Below are 20,797 nucleotides of genomic sequence, written 5' to 3' on the forward strand. Positions count from 1 at the left end.
GATTTTTATAATTAATTCAACATTTGTTATTTCCAATCTCCAACTTTTCTATCTAAGTTGATTATTGTTTCAAATACTCTGTTCGTTTAATTAGTATGTGACTGAGTATATTACCTGAATTATTATAAATTTAAAAATTCTCAAATGTTGTTGATTCATGCACTATATTAAGATAAGTTTTCTCTTAAACTCCCCAAACAAGCAAACTCAATGAGGGATAAATTGATATTGTGCTGCAATGGCCTATATAAATTATTACAAATGTTTACAACAATAAGTTATGGACAAATACAAAACAAAAAGTGTGGATTATATATATATATATTAATTATTATAAAATAATGGCACTATAAATCTCACAGAGACTAAAGTCTTTAATGATCGTGCATGTGTGCATGTACACGAACCACAATGTTCGCCCCACAGCAATTGCCTGAAGTAAGATACTAGCCGATGCTGAAAATTTCCTGTCCAATGGGATGAGGTTACTTTCACGTTATAAATTAAACACACGGAAGAACATATTCAACATTTAATCTTGACAAGCCATTATACAGTTTAGACACATTGGCATCCATTACTGTCACAGACATGAAGCCGGCGACTTGAGCTTAATAATCCACCAACTTCTTTACATTTGGGATATTTTGTGCCTTTTTCTTCATTCCTCCAAAATTTTGCTAGAAGAGAATGACAAAGCCTCTTTAAATAAGCACCAACTGCTGCCAACAAATCACTGTAAAACACCAACATAGATGCAGGGAAAAATAAATGGCACAAATAAGCATCAAAAGCATAAATCCACTTGTTAAAAGTTAATCTCAATCAGTAAAGCACAAGTACTTACAGTGCTGAACAAGGAGCTCGCCCACCATTTACATAATACACGTACAAGTAGGCATCATAATGGCATCCATTAATATAATAAAAATTTTGCAGCTTCCGTAAACACTGAAAGGAGTTCTTCTTGTAAAAAAGAATAGCAGACTGGTTGTAGGAGATGACATGTAAGTAAAGTGCTCGACAACTTGGAATGCTTGATGCATACTCAATAACCTCCCATAACAGTGCAGAAGCTAGAAAAACAACATCCGTATTGGCAACAGGAATGTTCAGATGGTATGCAATAAAAAAGGGAAAAATATAGGGAACAGATGTACTTGAATGGGATTACAACTGATTAAACTTACCTATTCCAAGATTTCTATAAGGTTTTATAACACCAAGAGTTAGTATATACACAAGAGTTCGATCTGTCTTAACCATGTCATAGCCCAGCATATCTTCTGCCTGCATAAGCAAGTAAACTCAACAGTGACAAAAATTCATAGTTGAAATTAGCAAATTTCATCATTGCAAAGGAAGAATTAAATACGAATCAGTAATGCTGAGTCCAGGAAAGAAAAGTATATGATACACAAGTAACAAACACCAAGGCAGATGTAGATCAGAAAATTTGCACCTCGCTTTCTGATGCTACCACAACTCGTGCAGTAACAAAGCCAATAAGCTCGTCTCCATGAGCATCAGGCCTACTAGTGTCAACTGCTGCCCATGATACAATTCCTCGACCATTAACCACATTTAGAAAAAACTCTGATTCATACCTGACATGAAAATCCCTCAAATTTTATCATTTCATCTTTTATATTATGTGCACATGCTGATTTCATGGGCAAACAGATCACTGAAAGATTTAACCCTGACACCCTTAACTAAGGCAGTGAATTCTCACCTTATTGGAAATAGTGCCTGATGAATTTCCTTGAGAACTTCCAAATCAGATGGCCCTATAGGCCTATAAACAATTGTTGGTAGATGAGTGATCCTTCGAACTCCTGGTGCTACCATTGATGGTATTGATTTTATCCCCATACAAGGTTCCGAAATGCTCTGTGAAGGTGATCTAGTAGCTGAGTTTCCCTGAATGCTACATCCTTCAACTTTTTCATACATAAGGCTATGAAAAAACTCCTGATGTTTCTGCTCCTGTCTCAGTCCCCGCAAGCATGTTCAATAACCTAAATTAGCTTTACTACAGCATGCAAATAGCAAAGTTAGTTACAACTGACTACAATCTGTGTTGCACGACTTTAATAATTCTAACGTATATATAATTGTTGCAGACAAGACAAGAACTACATTCAAATTATGAAAGACAATATCAGCAAGTTCGAATTTGTGATATATCTATTTCTCGTCATTTGTTAACAAATAGTTTGGACAATTTGAAATGATGATATGTTACACATCCTCCTTTCCCTTTTTAAGGAAATCAATACAAATAAAATGGCATAGAGACCATTAAGAGTTCCCTTGTGCAATACCCCGTAAAAACCGCTAATTATTATTGTTTAATTGGTCAATAATGGTGACTAAGATTCAGATACACTAATTGATTATTGTTTTCAATAATGGTTAATTTGAATCAATCCTACTAATGATGCATGCTTAGGTGATGATGAGAAATTGTTTTTTCATTAGTAGGTAAAAGTAGATTTACGAAAGGACTCAATCTCTTTTACAATGATCAAAATAAAAATGTTAAAGGCTTGCATACATTAGATAAAAACAATAGTCTCCAAATAACACAAGGGGCAGAGCTAAAATTCAATAGCAGAAAAAGAAGGAAACAACAGACCAACAATACAAGAACAGCAGAGGCCACCAGACCTACAATTGAGAAGAGGAAAGATCCTTTGGCAAGTCCACCACAATCCACTCCTCGTTCAAGAATTCCAGATAATCCTCCATCACCTAACTGTCCAAATCCATGACAGTGCTCATCTACTGCCTCATTTGACTACTTGTTCTTTTACTTGGGTATAATTCAAGAATTCTGATTTTCCTTTTCAGCATATTTCCTGAAGAATAAGCGGAGTTCATAATGGTTGTCCTCCTAAGTTGGATTACCCTGTTCAATGAGACCTTTAGGTCTTCATGATTCCTTTCAATCTTAATTATCTTGGAGTTGAACTCTTATCATTTCCTTTTTAACATAACAAACATCCCTCAATATATTCCAATTGTCCTCATTGAAGTTGACACAAACCTCAAATTGAGGTTGCTCCCCATCAACCTGTTTATACAGCTGACTCATACAAACTCTCAATCTCTCCTTAATCTTGAACCACTTTAAAGTACTGCATTAAAAGTTGAAATCCTTCTCAAGGCATTCTACTTTACTTTTAAATCCTTTTAAGGAACTCTCCCCTTCATTAGCTACACAGACCTGAAATTGAGGTTGCTCCCCATCAACCTGTTTATACAGCTGACTCATACAAACTCTCAATGCGTCCTCAATCTTGAACCACTTTAAAGGACAGCATTAAAAGTTGAAATCCTTCTCAAGGCATTCCATTTTACTTTTAAATCCTTTTAAGGAACTCTCCCCTTCATTAGCTACATGAGTCTCAAGCTCATCCTTATCGAAAGTAGGCTTAGCTTCTTTATAGGGCTTCAAAGTGTTAAAAATTAGAACCAGAAAGACAAAAACTCAGAAATCTGAAACTTAAAAACTCACAAGAATAGATAGACAAAAAATTTATCCTGGGAAAACCCTCCACCTGAGGGTGAAAAACCCAGCCACACCAAAAATCAAACTTTATTAAAGGCACAAATCTGATACAATGCTTTCAAGTTTAACAAGCAATGAACTAAATAAGATTGTTAACACTTTAACAATCAACAGTATAAGCCGATAACATCTCAGAAAATGAAGACTTCTACCATCCATCCGGCACATAACCTTTCTGCAATATGAAGTGATCATACACCAATCGTATACAAAGAAAAGATACAGAACAACTGATGAAGATGCAAAGTCGCTGAAGAAGATATGATAAAAAAACAAACTCTACTCAGATGATCACCAGTGCATATATATAAATCATCTTCCTTAAGAATTTCACCCGCCCGCAAGATAAACTGCAAACGCTGCTATATAGGAAAGACAAGGCTCGAAAATATCTCTAAGATGGAGGTAGATGAAAAGTCCACCCGCAATATGCAGAGCAGCAGTTACATAGTATGCCGATCCATACTCCGCCACCAACAAGAGCTGAAAACGATGTCACAACAGCATCACTAACAGATGAAAAACAATAAAGAAAGAAGTCGCGCCAGCAAGGACGAGACTCTCATGAAGGTGCAAGCAGAATACGAAGGTCGGTGACAGGTAACAAGAAAACAGCTTATGAAAGAACTCATAAATGCAAAATTCAATATCGTCGAACAGCAAAGACGAATTGAGAAGAGTTGAGACATGATAAATGAAAACATCAGCAAGACGATTTCTCAACCAATGCAGGAATAATGAAGTCTCCTGTTGCTACAAAACATTAACACAAAGCTTTGTCCTTTCTAAATGAAATATTTTTTATTATCTCTGTAATCTCCTCCCCTAGGGAATTATTGGACCCTACGATACTCTTGCCTTTGCCACCTTTAATCTTCCCTGCTGCCAACTCAGAGCTCTTTGGGGCTTCATACCTGTTGAGTAGTGTTTTGTGACCACACCAACACAGAATAAAGTTTTCCAACGGTCACTTTATCCTCTCTTGATCAAAATCAGATGTATGCTAAGATTGCAGGAAGATCTTACATTGACTCCAAGGTTCCAATTGCGTACTAGTGACTTTACTGTGGATATAGACACATTTGGCTTTGATGTTTGCAAGTAATCCAAGGGGACTTACATTTGCATCATTCTTTCACTTCTTTGTTGTGGTTGGAACTTCATCATCTGATATAGCAATTCTGCAATGCTTCTACTTCAAATGAACTGAACTAGAATGGACTGAAATTATAGGGGAAAGGGTTTAGGAAGACTAAGCTAAATCTAGGAACTCAATAGATAGCGATGCTTCGGATAAGACCAACCACACTTCACTTTGCCACTAGAAGACAACTACATGAAGCGGGTGCAAATTTCAGAGGTTGTGTTTAAAGGATTTTTATACCACAAATGAACACCATCAGAAAACAATGTTCATCTAATAATTTAGATTAAGCACACATAAAAAAGCTCAGGCCAACCTTGCATTGTCAATAGAAATCATCTATTAACAAAAGGTATGAGCAAGCGATCTTCACCTGAAAACATTGCAATCAACTTTGTTCATCTAACTGCTTGGAAAATAAAATTCTACTCTAAGTGAGGAAGGTGAAACCATGCAAGTTTTGAAAAATAACTTAAGTGAACACCATCAGAGAACAATGTATCACTGTTATTATCTCAATAAATTATCGCAAGAATTTCATATAATCTCCCCCCCTTTACAAATGAAGGGGTAAACCCCTTTTATAGGCCTCCAGGAGAAAAATAGACTTAAACCCCTTTTATAGGCCTCCAGGAGGAAAATGGACGACCTAGATTACAAACCAATCAATGGCCAAGATGAACATGCAAACCCTAATTAGGGTTTGACCAATAAATTCCCAAATACATGATGCCATGTAGTGGGGAATCATAAATAGGAATCTCGCCCAATTAACATTAATTATCCTTTGCTCAAAATGGTGCCCATAATGCATTAAATGCACCACTACATCCAAAATTGCCCAACATGCAATAAATGAGCCATCACTTCTTGGAATATGATAGCCAACATGCATTAAGTATGCCACTACTCAGTCAAGGTGTCCACTAGCAATAAATGCACCATCATGCCACCATGCACTCAATAGATTCTCGCCATGCAAATGGACCCTTCCGTCATAGGAACTTTTATAATTTTTCAAGTTGTGCTTCATTAATACGGAATATTCACTTTGCATGTCACCAACTCATCCTTTACAAGAATCTTTCCATCCTGTGCTCACAAAAGACATTTTGGAAGATTTTCTTGCCTTGGAAGAATTTTAACAATCTTTTCCAACTCTGAAGGATTCCTCTACGTCTGGAATTCTAGGAGAGTAAAAATCTTGGTAGAGAGATTTTTTGTCCTAAAGGAATTTTTCTGCATTCTAGTTCGCATCTTGTTTTAAAGGAGATTCTTCCATCAACTGACCATTTCTTCCATGTCTAGGAAATTTTATCCTATCCGAAGTTCATGGAGAGAGAAAATCCTCTCTCTTAGCCAATTTCCCTCGTGCCTTGAAATTCTTCACCTTGGGCACATTTCTTCCCTAAGGAAGGAATTTTTTTGAAATTTTGAAATTTTCCTCAGCCTTGAATTCCACGTTTTGTTTTGTCCTTGGACGTTGTTTGAAGGTGGTGAAGGATTTCTTGACCATGTTTCTGCATTTTCTACTTGTCTTGGAGCGCATTTGCTAGAGAGTGGAGGAATTCTGGAAAATTAGACTTTTCTTCCTTGATGTCACTTTGGTGTCCATTCATTTCCTAGAGGACATTTTCTCCATGGTGAAGGAATTTTTGATGTGGAGGAAAATTCATCCTTAACCTCATTTTCGCACCCAATCTTGACTTGGATTCTACTTTGCCCCGGAGGAGGGAAATTCTTCATGCCTCAGCCAATTTTTTTACTATTTCCAAGAATTTTGCCTTGAAGGAAGGAATTTCCAATACTTTCAATTTTTCACTTTTCTGAAATTTTCTTCACCTTGGGCATAATTTATCCCTGAGAAAGGAATTTCCTTGAGTTTTGAATTTTTTGCTCTTGCCTTGAATTCCACACTTTCCTTTGTCCTTGGGTGAAATTTCATCTTGGAAGGAGGAATTTTGAAAATTTTGGAAATTCTTCTCCAACCTTCTTCTAGCGCTCCTTTCCAACCTTAGGCGCTATTTCACCTTAATGCAGGAATTCTTGTCCCAGGAAGAAATTCCTCCTCAATACCATTTTGGCACCTCGACTCCTTTTGACCAATGGAGGCGGAATTTTGCTTGGGGGAGGAAATTCTTGCTCTACCCCTGTTTGGCGCTCCCTTCTCAACTTGGGCGCCAATTCCTCTATGAGCAGGAATTTCTTCTTTGGAGGAAAATTCCTCCATGACCCCTTTCCAGCGCCCATATCCTCCAGTGTAGAGCGCCATTTCACCCAAAAGTAGGAAAATGATTCCTTGGAGGAAAATCCTCCTAACCCTTTGTTTAGAGCTCACTTCTCAACTTGGGCAGAATTTCTACTAGGAGGAAGAATTCTCGACTTGGAGGAAAATTCCGCTTCTACCTCATTTTGGTGCCCTTGCTCATCCCTGGGCAGAAATTTGCTATGCAAGAGGAATTCTCGAGGAATTGGAAATTCCTTCATGACCCTAATTTGGCGCCCCATCTCCAGACTGGGCAAATTTTTGCAAGGATGAAGGAAATTTGTGAAGTTTAGGAAATTCCCTTGCCATAAACATTTTTGCTCACCATTTGGATTTGGAAGCCACTTTTGGAATGAAGTGGATTTCTCTTGCCTTAAAAGGATTTTCGTGCTTTTTCCACTTCAAGAAAGAATTTCATACTCAACCATTTTTTTGATCAACTACTTGCTTTTCAACTTTCCAGATTTAGATATGGATTTTCAAGAATGCTCTGCCTTCAGTGTCCTGCCCACTACCTGAGATAGACCTACCAAAAATAGACTTACTAAAAATAGTAAGTACTTCAAAACATCAAATTAGGGCACACCGAAACAAGGTGACACTTACTCAAAAAAGACCTACTAAAAATAGTAAGTTTGATTTTTGGCAAAATTAGGGCAATCCGAGACGCGGTGAAACTTAATAAAAATAGAAAGTGCTCAGAATTTGCTCAAATTTCACTAATAGCTTCCTTGAAGGGCTTTGACTTAATTGCAACGTTCAGATTTTCGAAAACCCTAAGGAAAGGACCTCAAATTTAAGTCTAAAAGGCAAAACCCTCAAATAGACAAAATATGTTCCAGACTTGGTCAAATTTGCTCAAAACACTTGCAGACCTGATCAGAATTCACCAAAAACACTTGCAAACTAGGGAGACCGAAGGGATTGCTGTGAAAAGACCCAAAGAGCCAAAACCAAAAGACCATGGGGACCTAAAAAAAAGGGGTCCCCATTTGGAATGGGGTGATGTGTGAAAACATCACAACAATACCCTTTGACCCTATCCTTAATCCTGTTTTCCTTCAAACTCAAAACAACTGTCTTTAATGGCCCTAGACTTAGGACCCAAATTGACAACAGATTTGGGGAAGGAGCAAAATTTACCATGAGAGAGCTTGGAGGAACCGATTTCAAGACAAGCAATTTCCATAACCAACACATTCGTAGAAGATTGTAGAGGCATCACTTTGGCCTTTGAGAACGGATAAAGCAGATACATTAACCAATGGTGGAGCAAAAGTTCTATCTTAGTTAACCACACATTCACCACCAAAAAATCCCAAGGAGATGAGTAGGTAAATGGGAAATTTTGTCGTATTTTTGTCTAAGGTGGTTACACAAGGAGAAGTGATAAGTGTAGACACCTAAAATTGTTCTGTCCTAATTAAATAAATATTTTTAATTATTTAATTATTTTATCCTAAGCCTTCTATTAATTAAATAGATTTTTATTTATTTAACTAATTCACTAAGCCTTTTCTAGCCTTTCCTTATTTAAATAAATATTTTTATTTATTTAAATTATCCTTTCCCTAAATTAAATAAATATTTTACTTCCTCTATTAATTAAATAGATCTTCATTTATTTTATTAATTCATTAGTTTTTTCCCTCTATGAAACTTGTCATTTATCTCTTGATTTTATCCTCACCACATTTCTAATATTTTATCCTTTTCCCTACCTACCCTTTAATCCTAGTCGACCGTTTATCCTTTCACCTCTTAATCCTATCCCTTCATTTTCTAAGGTGTTCTCTATATAAGAGGATTCATTCATCCTTTCATAACCCTAATCCAGCAATCTAACTAATCAGCGATCAATCAATCTTCATATGATCCAGTGACTTCACAACCACAATCCATTCTTCGTTGAGCTCTTGTGCACTATAAAATTTGAGAGCAACCATATTAAAACAAGATCAATGGAGATAAGAAACAATGCAGATCAAGCCCTACCAAGCATGTGAATGGTATAATATTTCTATTTTGTTGTGATTTGCATGTTTTAGGTTCTTCATTGGTGTATGGTGGATTCTTGATTGTAGAACTAGGTTTTGTGGTTGGATCTTGGTTGGTTTTACGATAGTTTAATTTTCCAGATTTCACCACACAATAGGAGAAGACACCTCAGTTACTGAGTTCGCTGGTTTTGGTCCCCGCACTCGAACTGGGTTTGGGTTTGCCCTAAGGTTCGCCTAAGGTTCACCCCATGCATTCCAACTGCCCTTTGTTGTTTTTCTTCTGCAAATTTGCATTGTTACGTCTTCCAATTCAATTTCCAACTATCAATTCGCATTTGGCATTGATCAATGATGAAGTATCATAGTATCAAATGTGTTTAGCTCTCTCTCTCTCTCTCTCTCTCTCTCTCTCTCTCTCTCTCTCTCTCTCTCTCTCTCTCTCTCTCTATATATATATATATATATGGACGAACCCAACCCACGAACCCATAGGGCAAAAATAATTTTGCCCGAACACATGAACCCAAACCAGTAACTTAGGACGATGCACTTGTACCTGCCTTCCAATGTTACATTAATTGGATGCTCACCTCAACCCAAAGCCTAGGCAAAGAATCTCTGAAATAAACCACTTGGAATCTAACTAATTTATCATCACCTATTAAGAAGGCCTCAATATCTTCTTTCTTAGTTTTCCTTGCCTTGTATTTTGAGGCCTTGAAACAAATCCCTCTGACGTTGACTTTCCTAGCCTTCCATGATCTAGCAAAATTTACTCAGTTGAAGCCATTAACACTATCCATGAAATGATTCCGTCCTACCTTCATTAGGATATGCCAAAAGGTGGGCTTTTCTCTTATTCCTTCACAAGAGAAGGGTTCAATATAGAACCTCTCGCCATCCATGCTGCTAGTGCTGGTCCAAAGCTGTTGAAAACTCTCTCTCTTCTTGGCATGGCCCTTGAGGAGATATATAGACATGAAAACCACTACTGCAAACCCTAAACCCGTTGGCAATTGACACTCATCCGGTGGATATCAATGCTTGATTAATGGATTAGGGTTGTCATTGATGGCAACTCTGTGAATCCTATCCGGTAGCTATAGTTTTTGGAGCAGTGGTCTGATAACCAATAATTTGGCTCTGATAATTCAGGCTAAGTAGAGCAGTTTTGGTCCGTAAGCTTTCTAGTAATTGCAATGATGAGATTCGTGCACGAGATGATAGAGCCGACTTATAGAAATCATTTTATCATCATTTGGGTGATCCGCGTGTGTTTTTGGTAATCCGGTTCAAGCCGACTCATGTTTACACGTTACATTACAAGCCGACTTGATAATTGTTTATTTTGTGATTGTGGATATATAAGACTGATGTAGGAGATCTTTTTGGTGTATGGCATGATGTAATATAAGCAAGTAGTGATCCAGAAACCTTTTTGGCGCAGTTTCACGTGCGCATTCTTGATCCGGTAGCTGACTAAGACAGAAAACAGAGCAAATACAATCAGAGTTTTGCACTTAACCGGAACTCTTCCAGGCATTGTTTGATGCTATTTTGGAGTTCAATCATTGTAATTCATCATTGTAAATGATTTGTCAGGTAGTGAGCCTTTCGGGGTTGTAGCCCTTATTGTAATTGAGTTGTAAGCTCTAGGTAGTGTGCCTGAATGCACAATGCATTCCCCTTTTGTAATATTGTTTTGCTACTGGCCATAGTAGAATAATATTGTGGATTCAAATCCCACCGTGGTTTTTCCCATTTGGGTTTCCACGTAAAAATCCTGGTGTTATGATTTTGTGATTGAATATCTTGTGCTCCTGCATTTTACTTTCTTGCATATGCTTCTAGTGGTTTGAGATTAAGTCAGAAAAATTGTTTGTTCCCCCCCCCCCCCCTCTCAGTGATCCTTGATTCTAACAATTGGTATCAAAGCCTAGTTCCTCTGAGAAAGCTTAACCGCTTGAGGAAGGTCCGAGAGATCGCATCAATGGATTCTGGTTTGCAGAGACAGCTTTGTGTGGCGCTTGAGGATCTTGATACACCCTTGATAGTTGAAGTCTCTGAGAGAGCAAGGCCACAATTTAAAAGACATCCTTTTAAATCTATTGAAGATGACCCCAATGGTGCTTTTTCGTCCATCCCATACAAAGTTTTGCATGCTGATGATGTGAGAGCATATATTCGCTATTCAATTGAAGAAACCGGAAACAAGGACATCCTAACCCTGTATACTAAGCAAATAATGGATGAAGTTGGAAATCCCAAGCCGGAATATGCACAGTTGCAGAGGAAGGGTTTCACCCAATTTGTTCGCTTCTCATTGTTCGATGAAGATGAATGGGTGAGATACATTCTAAGTCGTGTGCACGATGAGTTTATTTGGCTGGACAACCCATACAAGATAACCAAGCAGGAATCCATTTAGTAACATGCCTCAATCAAACCGGTGGAAAACCTAATCTGAGGAAGGTGACAAACCCTACCGTCACAAAACTAATCAGTGCTCAGTTTGACAATTGATGATATCCTAGAACATGATGTGAGATTTGCATCTATGAATATTGGATACAAAGTTTACCAGTCTAGCAGACTGAATTCTGTCTCCGGTACTGCAATTTGTGCAACATATCAAATGGTGAAAGAAGATATACAGTATGATTTCTGTACAGTTCTTCTTGAAGAGCTCCTAAGCAATTTGAAGAAGATCAAAACTGACAAGAAGAATGTCTTTAAATTCGGTTCACTGATTATTTGTCTTGCACTATACTTCATGAATGAGATCCCCAGCACAGGCAGAGTCCAATGGGCTTATGACCTATCGGTGGCAACTTAGATCAAGCAAGGTCTGCAAAGATTGGGTAACAAGGGTAACAAGGAGAACTAGACAGCCGCCTTGTAAAGCTTCTTCAAGACCTTCCAAGGCAGGATGAAGGAAAGGGAAAGGATCCCTAAGGGGATTGTGGAAAAATATGAAAACTCTATCTATTTCATGGTCGACAAAGACCAATACCACATGGAGGCAGTAGAGCCCAACACAATATGGATTTTGCCAATGGGTTATGAAGTTGATGGCCAAACACTTGAGGTCTATGCTCAACATCTCTTAAGTAAACTGGTGGACCCCAATGAGCCCAGATTTGGTACTATCAAGGAGAAAGATATGGAGCTACATAAGAAATTCACCCAGCCGCCAAGAAAAAGAAAGGTATCCAAAATGGTTGAGGGAGTGGCTGTGCACATGGGATTTACTAGAGAAGTGGTGAAGCAAGCAAGGGAGAAGCAAGCTCAAGTGGAAGCTAAGGAGGAGTCAAAGAAGCCTAAGGCTGAACCGGCTCCTTCCAAGGCAAAGCCTAAGGAAACCAAGTCTGCCCCTACTTTGGTGAAGCCATCTACAAGTCAAAGCTCATTTGGCGAAGGAGTTCTGAAGAAGAAGGAGAAACCAAAGAGGACTTATGTTGTTGTGTCTCTGGTTGCATTTGACACTGAGACAGATGAAGAAGCAATAAAAGCAAAATTTGTCAAAGTATAAAAGAAACCTCAATCCGATGGAGCTCAGCAGAGCAAGAAGGCCAAATCTGAATCTACTCTAACCGGAAGACCTAAGAGAGGAAGAAAGCTTAGGAACGAGCTTGATAAAGACCTTGAATCCAGTAATTTGCAAGGTAAATATACCTTTGTTCCCCCTTTGAGAACAGAGCAATTGATTGATGAGATAATTGTTGATGGTAATCTGAAAAACATTGGAACATATTATGAAAATCTTGTTAAGGATGATCAAAGGAAAGTTGAGGAAGTTGTTGTTTTGCAATTACACAACTTCAACAAATCCTTGATTGAATTGGAACGTAGCATCCCAAAGTATCTGTACAACATTCTTGATGCTAGGAGGCTGACCGCCAGCAAACTAGATAAAGAGATGAAAAAGCGTGAACTGATTAATGTCTACACTTGTATCTCTCAAGAAGAAGCACATAGACTCATTGATCAAGCCAATAAAAAGGAATTCAAGAGCAGAAATAGAGTATACATGCTAATGATTGGCAGGGTTGAAGAAGTAAGGAAAAAAACTGAAGAAATATGGAAAAGGATCATAAAGAACGGCCCTTTATATAGTGATGCCGCTCAAAAGGAAGACACTTCTCATCCAGAAGTACAAGTAGGTGTCCCAGATGATCAAAGGTAAAACTCAAACTGAGACACATCCAATAGATCAGCCAAATGTAACTCTTGATGCCGAGATCAGTGAGAATCCTCCAATGGAAGGGAATAGTGGAGAAGTTTCTGAGGTGCCAAGGGATGATACTGCACGAAGTGGTGACACCAGTGCACAGGATAAAGGGGATGATGCAGAGAAAGAGGAACCGGAGAAGACAGAGGTGCAGGATAAGGAAAAAGAGGTGGATATAGGAAAGAAAATTGTTGATACTCCGGCAATTGACACTCCCAAAGACAAAGGGAAAAAGTTCCTACCTCAGATTTCAATTAATCTTGATGGCCCCTTGGATATTGGGCAGATGTCTCCAACTAAAAAGCTGATGGTTGCAGCCGCAGTTCAGGCCCAAGCCAATCAAGACCTGGTTAAATTTGAAAGTGAGGATAAAAAGCTTATTCAGATGTCTATTGATGTTTTGCAAAAGGTGGTACCGGACTTGCAACTAGATCCCAATTCTAATCCCTTTGGTAAATTATTACAGTTGATTAATAATGTAAATACCAAATTTGAATCATTGGAGAAGTCTACCACTAAGCGAGTATTAGATAGATTTAAGGAAGTTCGTATGCAAACATTCCAGAAAATGATAGAGGATGACAAAGTGAGATTAAACAAAGGTTTGCAAACTATCTCAGAGGCATTGACTGAAGGTAGTAGGATATATAAATCTTGTCTTATTTTGCCCAAATTCACAGTTGATATAGACAAACAGATTAATATTTGTCAAGGCAAGCTAGCTAGAATATCTCAGTCATTTGATTCTAATGTAGCCCTAACCAGCAGCATAAAAGGGCAAGTAATGGCTCTAAATGATCAACTCTTGAGCGTCAATGCAGATAAAGACAGAATTTTAAGGAGAGTTGGTGAACTCCGGAACCTAATAGCTCTCCCCGGATGGATGCCATGTTGAGCAACAAAGTTGATTGTTTGAAGACAATGACTCAATCTATTCCATCTGAATTGAAGGATGTAGAAATATATGCCTATGTTTCCAGTGCCTTCATCACAATTTTGGATAACTTGAATAGTGGGTGGGACACACACTTAGGATTTTTGAAGACCATTTTTGCTGATATCTTCAAGTATGTATAGTTGTTGTGACCATTTCACACATCGCCCCATAGCAAATGGGGACCCCCTCTTTTTGCTTGTTTTTCGCTCGTTTTCGCTTTTGTTTTTAGGGTTTTGTCAGTTAGTTGGTCCTCTGGATTTAGGGCCAAGCCTTAGGGTTTTAAATTTTGCCTTTTCAAGCCAAAATCCAGTCATTTTTGAGAGCTTTTGAGCTTCTTTTCTAGAATGCAAATTTTGAATGCAATAAATTCGCCAAATTAGTCTAATTTTCAATTGGAATGTTCATGCAGAGCTTAAATTTGTCTAAGTGTTGACCGTCAATATGAATTTTTGTCTGATTGAATATTTTGACCAAATTTTGACCCTTTTGAATTTTGATCCTGGGCATTGGAATTGATTTGTTTTCGCCTCGTGAAGTGTTAAAATGTGAAAAATCTTGTTATTTTGGCCTGTAGGAGCAAAATCGCTCCTGTCCCTCAGTGAAGGACGGGAGCTCAATTTCAAATATCTCATCATCCTTGCAGAGTCCAGACAAATTTTACGTTTGAAGTGATGGAGAACGACGAGATCTTTCCATTGAATATAAATTGAAGATTTTCATGAGCACAGAAATGCCTCCAGGAGGAAAATCGCTCCTGTCCCTCAGTGAAGGACCGGAGCTACAATTCAAATTTCGTCTTGTCCTTGCAAGATTTCGAGAACTTAACAATTTGAGGACGTCCAAAGGAAGATGCTTTGCCAAATGAATATAATTTGAGATGCAGAAACGAAGGAGAATGACCTATATTGACCAAATCGCTCCTGTCCCTCTCCAAGGGACCAGGGCGAAGTACCTTGTAGCTCTCGTCCCTCTCCCAGGGACCAGAGCGATTTCCTTCATTATGCAAAATCCAGACAAGGGTCAAGGCAAGTTTACGTTCAAAAACAAAGGAGGACATGAGATGAACACATTGAATATAAATTGAAGATTTTTGGGACGTCCGTGACAGTGTTAAATGCCTAGTTCGCTCCTGTCCCTCAGGAAGGGACCAGAGCGATTTTTGATATAATTGCTTTTCTTGCAAAGTTACAAACAATGTCAAGGCATGGGCGAATAGAGTGAAATGAAGGCCACAAGACCCAGATCGCTCCTGTCCCATGGGAAGGGACCAGAGCGATATCTACATAATGGCGTAAATTTCAAAAGGCAAACAAGTTTCGAGCAACCAAGAAGATCGAGGGGACATCATTTCACGTAATGAAGATGATTGCAAGTTGATAAAAACAAGAACAAGCTCGCAATGATGAACTTCGCTCCTGTCCCTCTCCAAGGGACCAGGGCGATGTTAGATGTATTAGCCATTTCAGGCAAAATTTACGTAAGGACAAGATTTCGCAAGGTCTTAGAGGGTCCACGGAAAGGTAGAAGGGTGATGCATGAAGATTTCAAACGTTAAATAATCACCAAAATTGACTTAGGGACCATATCGCTCCTGTCCCTCTCCAAGGGACCAGGGCGATTTGCTTTGGATCCTTCGTTTTGCTTCAAGTACGTGCTAAGTCAAGACTCCATAAGGATAAACAAGGTTCAAGCCATCATTTGATGATAACATACAAGAGTTTTAAACGTCCAAACATTGCTAATCAAGGTAAAAGCTCATATCGCTCCTGTCCTTTGGACAAGGACCAGGGCGATCCTATCAAAAGCGCTCATATTCCTCCAAAATCGAAACAAGGCGAGGTTAAGCGAGACAAGGGATGGCGTTTGGAAAACATCACAATGGAAGATCGAAGGTCAAAAATGCATATTGAACGTGAAAAAATCAAGATCGCTCCTGTCCTTTGGACAAGGACCAAGGCGATACTATCAAAACACTCACGTTTCTTCAAAGATCAAGTCAAGGCGAGGATGGACGAGGTAAGGGACATCGTTGGGAAGACGTTGCAAAGGAAATCGAAGTTTAAAAGTCGCCAAGATCAAGGAGAAAAAATGGATCGCTCCTGTCCCTCTCCAAGGGACAAGGGCGATGATCCTTATAACATCGAAGGTACCTTGCAAAAGCAAATGGAATAAGCGCAAAGGACACAAACAATGATATTATTCGCCTTACAATGAAGGTTCGAAGGTCAAAGATACAAGATGAACATAAAGACATGGAGATCGCTCCTGTCCCTCTCCAAGGGACAAGGGCGATGTTAGGCCAAACATATGATATTCTTTGAAAATCACGTTAAGACAAGGACGCACAAGGTTTTAAAAGGCATTTGGAAGATGATACAAGGAAAGGATCGTACCAAAATGGAGAATTTCAAGCAAAAACTTTAGGATCGCTCCTGTCCCTCTCCAAGGGACCAGGGCGATAATGGTCATAAGATGCACTTGCTCGCACAAGAAAAAAATTCAAATTCGAAGGACCACCAGATGATCGATTTGGAACGTGGAAATGAAGGAGTTGAACGTTGAAAAATGCAAAAATCAAGACAAAATCATGGATCGCTCCTGTCCCTCTCCAAGGGACCAGAGCGATGAGGTACGTCCCTTTATTTTCATATTTTTGGCGCCAAATTAAACAATTCAAATTTCCTTAAATGCTAAATCGATTTAAAAATTGAAAATCTTATTTAAATTGGCATTTAATATGGCGTTATCTCTTATTAATTATTTTTTTTTTGCCTTTATTTAAAATCGAAATTCTCATTTAAAAAACGCAAGGCATTAATAATTACTTATTTAATTAATAAAAAATCGAATTGGAGCGCTCATATATGGAAGTCGGCCTTGTCATTTCATTACAAATCATTTAAAAAATGGTTTTATTTTATCAAGTCGGCCTAAGGGATAAATCGATGAGAGCGCTATATAAAGGGGAGTGGAATTATCATTTTCTACATCATTATTTTACCTCTCTACATGCGAATTAAGGAAGACGAAGGAAAGTGTTAAGTGTGTTCGAATATAGTGCGAATATTATCCAAGGTGGTGCGAGTTTCATTCATCCAAGGGTGGCGCGCTTAGCTATCAAAGGTGGTGCGATTTCAAACCAAAAGGTGGCGCTAATACCATCTTGTGTGGAGTGCGAAAATGCTTGAAGACCAAAGGTGGTGCGAATTTGAAGATCACGCCTAAGGCGAATTTGCTAAGGACTTGGAGATTTGTTTATGCGAACTTGAAGATCCATTTGAGACCACGTCCAAGGCGATAATTGAAGATCACGTTCTTTCCAGAGGTGGCGAAGTCAATTTTGAGGAGATCATATTGAAGATTATCTTATACCTCAATTTTCCCTAGGCAAATTTTGTTTTTGCATTCTAGAGTTAGCTCTCTATCGAGGTATGGCGATTTAATTATTATTGTTTTATTTATTCATCGTCATATTTCAAATTTTGAAATTTTGATCCTTGAGTATCTCTTAGCTCAATCGTTGTATTTTAGGAAATGATAACTCTAGAGACTTATCATGAGGTTTCCTAAAATTTATCTCTCTTATTTACGTTATTTATTGCAAAATCTAGTTCTTATAATGAAATGTTGTGTAGGTATGGCGACCCCAAAGGCGGGAGCATCCACTAGTCGCTCGGCTCTCATGAAAGAAGATCAGAAGACCGAAGAAGTGGAGACCAAGATCGTGTCCAAGTGGAGCAACATTGGAGATACCAACTTGGGGAACTTTAGCACAAAGAAGTTTCGAGAGGTCCCTTACATCGGCAAGCCATCACCTGTTGCCCGGAGAATAATAGAGAGTGGCATCATCAAGGCGGCCGGTTTTCCTCCAGCCATTCAGTGCCACGAGTTGATGATCGAATGTGCCCGTCATTACAATCCGCAGTCCAGGACAATTGTGTCCAATGAGGGAAACACTTTGGCGTACCTTTCAGAGGAAGCCATAAGTGAAGCCTTCCATCTTCCAGAGCACAGGGACATGATATACAAGAGCATTGAAGGAGCCAGATCAGTGTACGATGATGATCCAGATGCTTGCCTAAGCATAATCAACAAGAACTGGCTACTCAAGAGTCGTCCCCGTCTGAGCAAAGTACCGAACACACCACACAGGATTGATTTCCAAGAGGAGTACAGAGATTTGATTACCATGCTCAACAGAGTCACAGGAGCACCTCATGCCTTCTATTTTGAGAAATGGATGTTTTACTTCATCCAGGTGATTGTTCAAGGAAAGGGTACAATACATTGGGCTAGGATAATTAGCCATTGCTTGGACGTACAGTTGAGAAGACTCAGGGCTACTAAGTCCTTCCACATGAGTTCATACGTCATCTATGCCTTAATCAGGAGTGTTGAGTACGCAGGACTACCTCACAGAGGAGTGATTGGAAGAGGACCCGGCGAGGTCAGAGTTTGTGAATCCTATACCTACTTGCATCATCCACCAGGGAAGAACTACAAGTTAATCAATGATACTTTCACAATGAACATCACAAGGACGTTGCAAGGAGGGATTCACAACAGATTATCTCAGGATGCCCAGGAGTTCATCAAGAGGTACGGTGCTTGGTTCATTCAGTTTCCCAAGTTCACTTATATTAGAGTGTATGGATGTCCTTTACCTCCATACATGTTGCCGAGGTACCCGACAGATAGAATTGTGTTACTTGAAGTAACAAGGCAGTTGGCAGCATATGTGAAGGCATTCAGACACAGACATCAGAATGGAGTTCAGGTACCTATTATTTTGGGTAATTCAGTTGAGGTATGTCCTAATGTCTTAGCCATGGATGACGCAGAGAAGGAGTTAGCCTTGTATCCTTTTTCATCTTTTGCTTGGAGGAATAGTTTTGATCCACATGGACACTTAGAGGAGACGGTCGGTAGAAGATTTAGACATGAGTACCAGATTGAAGATTTTATGATGAATCTCCTAGATGATCTCGAAGTAAAACGAAAGATACATTCTAGATTGCCTTTGGATTTCATCAGGAAATGTAAGATTTACAGAGTAGCCGACCAAGCTCAGGACAACGGCAGGCACATCCAATCTTCATATGATAGAGAAAGCAAAACAATAAGTTTGAATTGGAATGAGCCCGAAGCCGTGGATTTAGATGATTTGATGGCACCAGTCTTGTCTTGTACTCGCAGATGGGTAGACGTTCAACATCAGAAGTTGAGAGAACAAGGCATAGCCATGTCTTTTACTTTGGAAGAAAAGCCAGCCGAAGGTGGAGCCAGTGTTAGTGAAGGCAATCCTAATCCTAGGAATTCAGGCGAAGGTAACCTTCGATGTGCCAGTGAGGGCAATCTCCATTCGAGAGGTTCGAAGAGAAAGGAAAGATCAGAAAAGAAAGAGCCTTCCAAGAAAAAGCAAGGTGCCAACAAAGATCAAACACCAGGTACTTCTTCCAGACCAGAGGATAGAACAGTTCGAGTGGAAGAGTCCATGGAATCGATGGTACAGAATGACAGACAGGAAGAAGGACAGGCACAGCATGTTTCATCCGATGGATCTCTCCAAGACTATGATTTAGATAATGATAATGAAGTAACATCTCCTCCCAGACAAGAAGAAATAGTACATAAAGAAATTCAAGTTCAAGAGACAAGATCAAATATCCCAGATTGGTTGAAGGAAAGATTGACTAAGGCGATCGTAATTGAGGACGAGGACAGTGCAATTGATTTAGAGAGCCTCGTGGGACGTTCACATATGACAACAGAGAAAAAGAAGGCTACAAAGATGTCCAAGATGATTCGAGATGAGACTGGATCTAGAAAACTGCAGATAGCTACACCGGCAGCAGACAAATATGAGGGTGAGATCTTAGCAGAAGATTACCATATACAGACTATTGAGTTAGGACCATCCACAGCAGAGCAGACTTTAGATGATGCCACCGACACATTTGAGGCATTGAAGGACAAGTTTAGAGAAGAAGTAGAAAAGAATAGAAAGCTTGAGAAAGAGGTCGGTGCATGGAGGACATATTTCAGTCACATCAATGAACCTTTGGGACGTCAGGATCCAGTTAGATCACCATTGCAGGCATTGCCCCTTCAATCAATCAATGAAGCAGAAAGATTCAGGAATATGGTCCAGCGTACATGTAGTTGGATGGATAGATCTCATACGGTGGCCATAGAGTTTGTTACAAGGATGTCGAAGATCACCCATCAGGCTATCCAAGTTCTTGAGATTATTCACAGATTGATGGCAACAGTTGCTGCATTTGCTCATACCAAGGACGTTGTCATCCCTGTCTTGAAAGTTATAAGACACACATCCAGAAGAATTTTAGCACAAGAGAGGATCTTAGAAGGTGATTCTCACAGTTTGTTTCAGTGGTCAACCTTACTCCATATAAAGAGTGTTCTCTTTGAGGACATCAGTGTTAGATGTGGTCAAGTTGAGGAGGTGATCAATCCGATCCAGGACAGAGTATTTGAGGTACTTCGTACCATTCTTGGCAGAAGGATCGAGGTCGAGACAGATGTGGATTTACAAGAATTTGAGGATAGAATCAAGATCATCTTTCGCAAGGACGCAGATGTTACAGATGAGCAGTATGATCAGATGTATGCTACCATGCT

General features: G+C 39.1%; 1 protein-coding gene across 6 annotated transcripts in view; it reads right to left on the reverse strand.

Annotated features, from left to right (window-relative positions):
* Positions 1–216: 216 nt before the first annotated feature.
* The window catches only part of LOC131049759 (histone acetyltransferase MCC1), a 66,738-nt gene continuing 46,157 nt past the window's right edge, over positions 217–20,797 (reverse strand). For 2 of the 6 annotated variants that reach the window (XM_057983827.2, XM_057983835.2), the window contains exons 2-6: positions 1,736–1,989; positions 1,463–1,607; positions 1,191–1,290; positions 848–1,076; positions 217–736 (exon numbers count right to left, since the gene is read on the reverse strand). In XM_057983827.2, coding sequence (XP_057839810.2) covers positions 559–736; positions 848–1,076; positions 1,191–1,290; positions 1,463–1,607; positions 1,736–1,989 — 906 coding nt within the window. In that variant the 3' untranslated portion in view covers positions 217–558. Of the gene's footprint in view, positions 737–847; positions 1,077–1,190; positions 1,291–1,462; positions 1,608–1,735; positions 2,036–20,797 lie in introns of all 6 variants that reach the window. The other 4 variants (XM_057983865.2, XM_057983871.2, XM_057983842.2 and 1 more) reach the window with 3 other exon arrangements.

The sequence above is a fragment of the Cryptomeria japonica genome, chromosome 5 (genome assembly GCF_030272615.1).
Source record: "Cryptomeria japonica chromosome 5, Sugi_1.0, whole genome shotgun sequence".
NCBI lineage: Eukaryota > Viridiplantae > Streptophyta > Pinopsida > Cupressales > Cupressaceae > Cryptomeria > Cryptomeria japonica.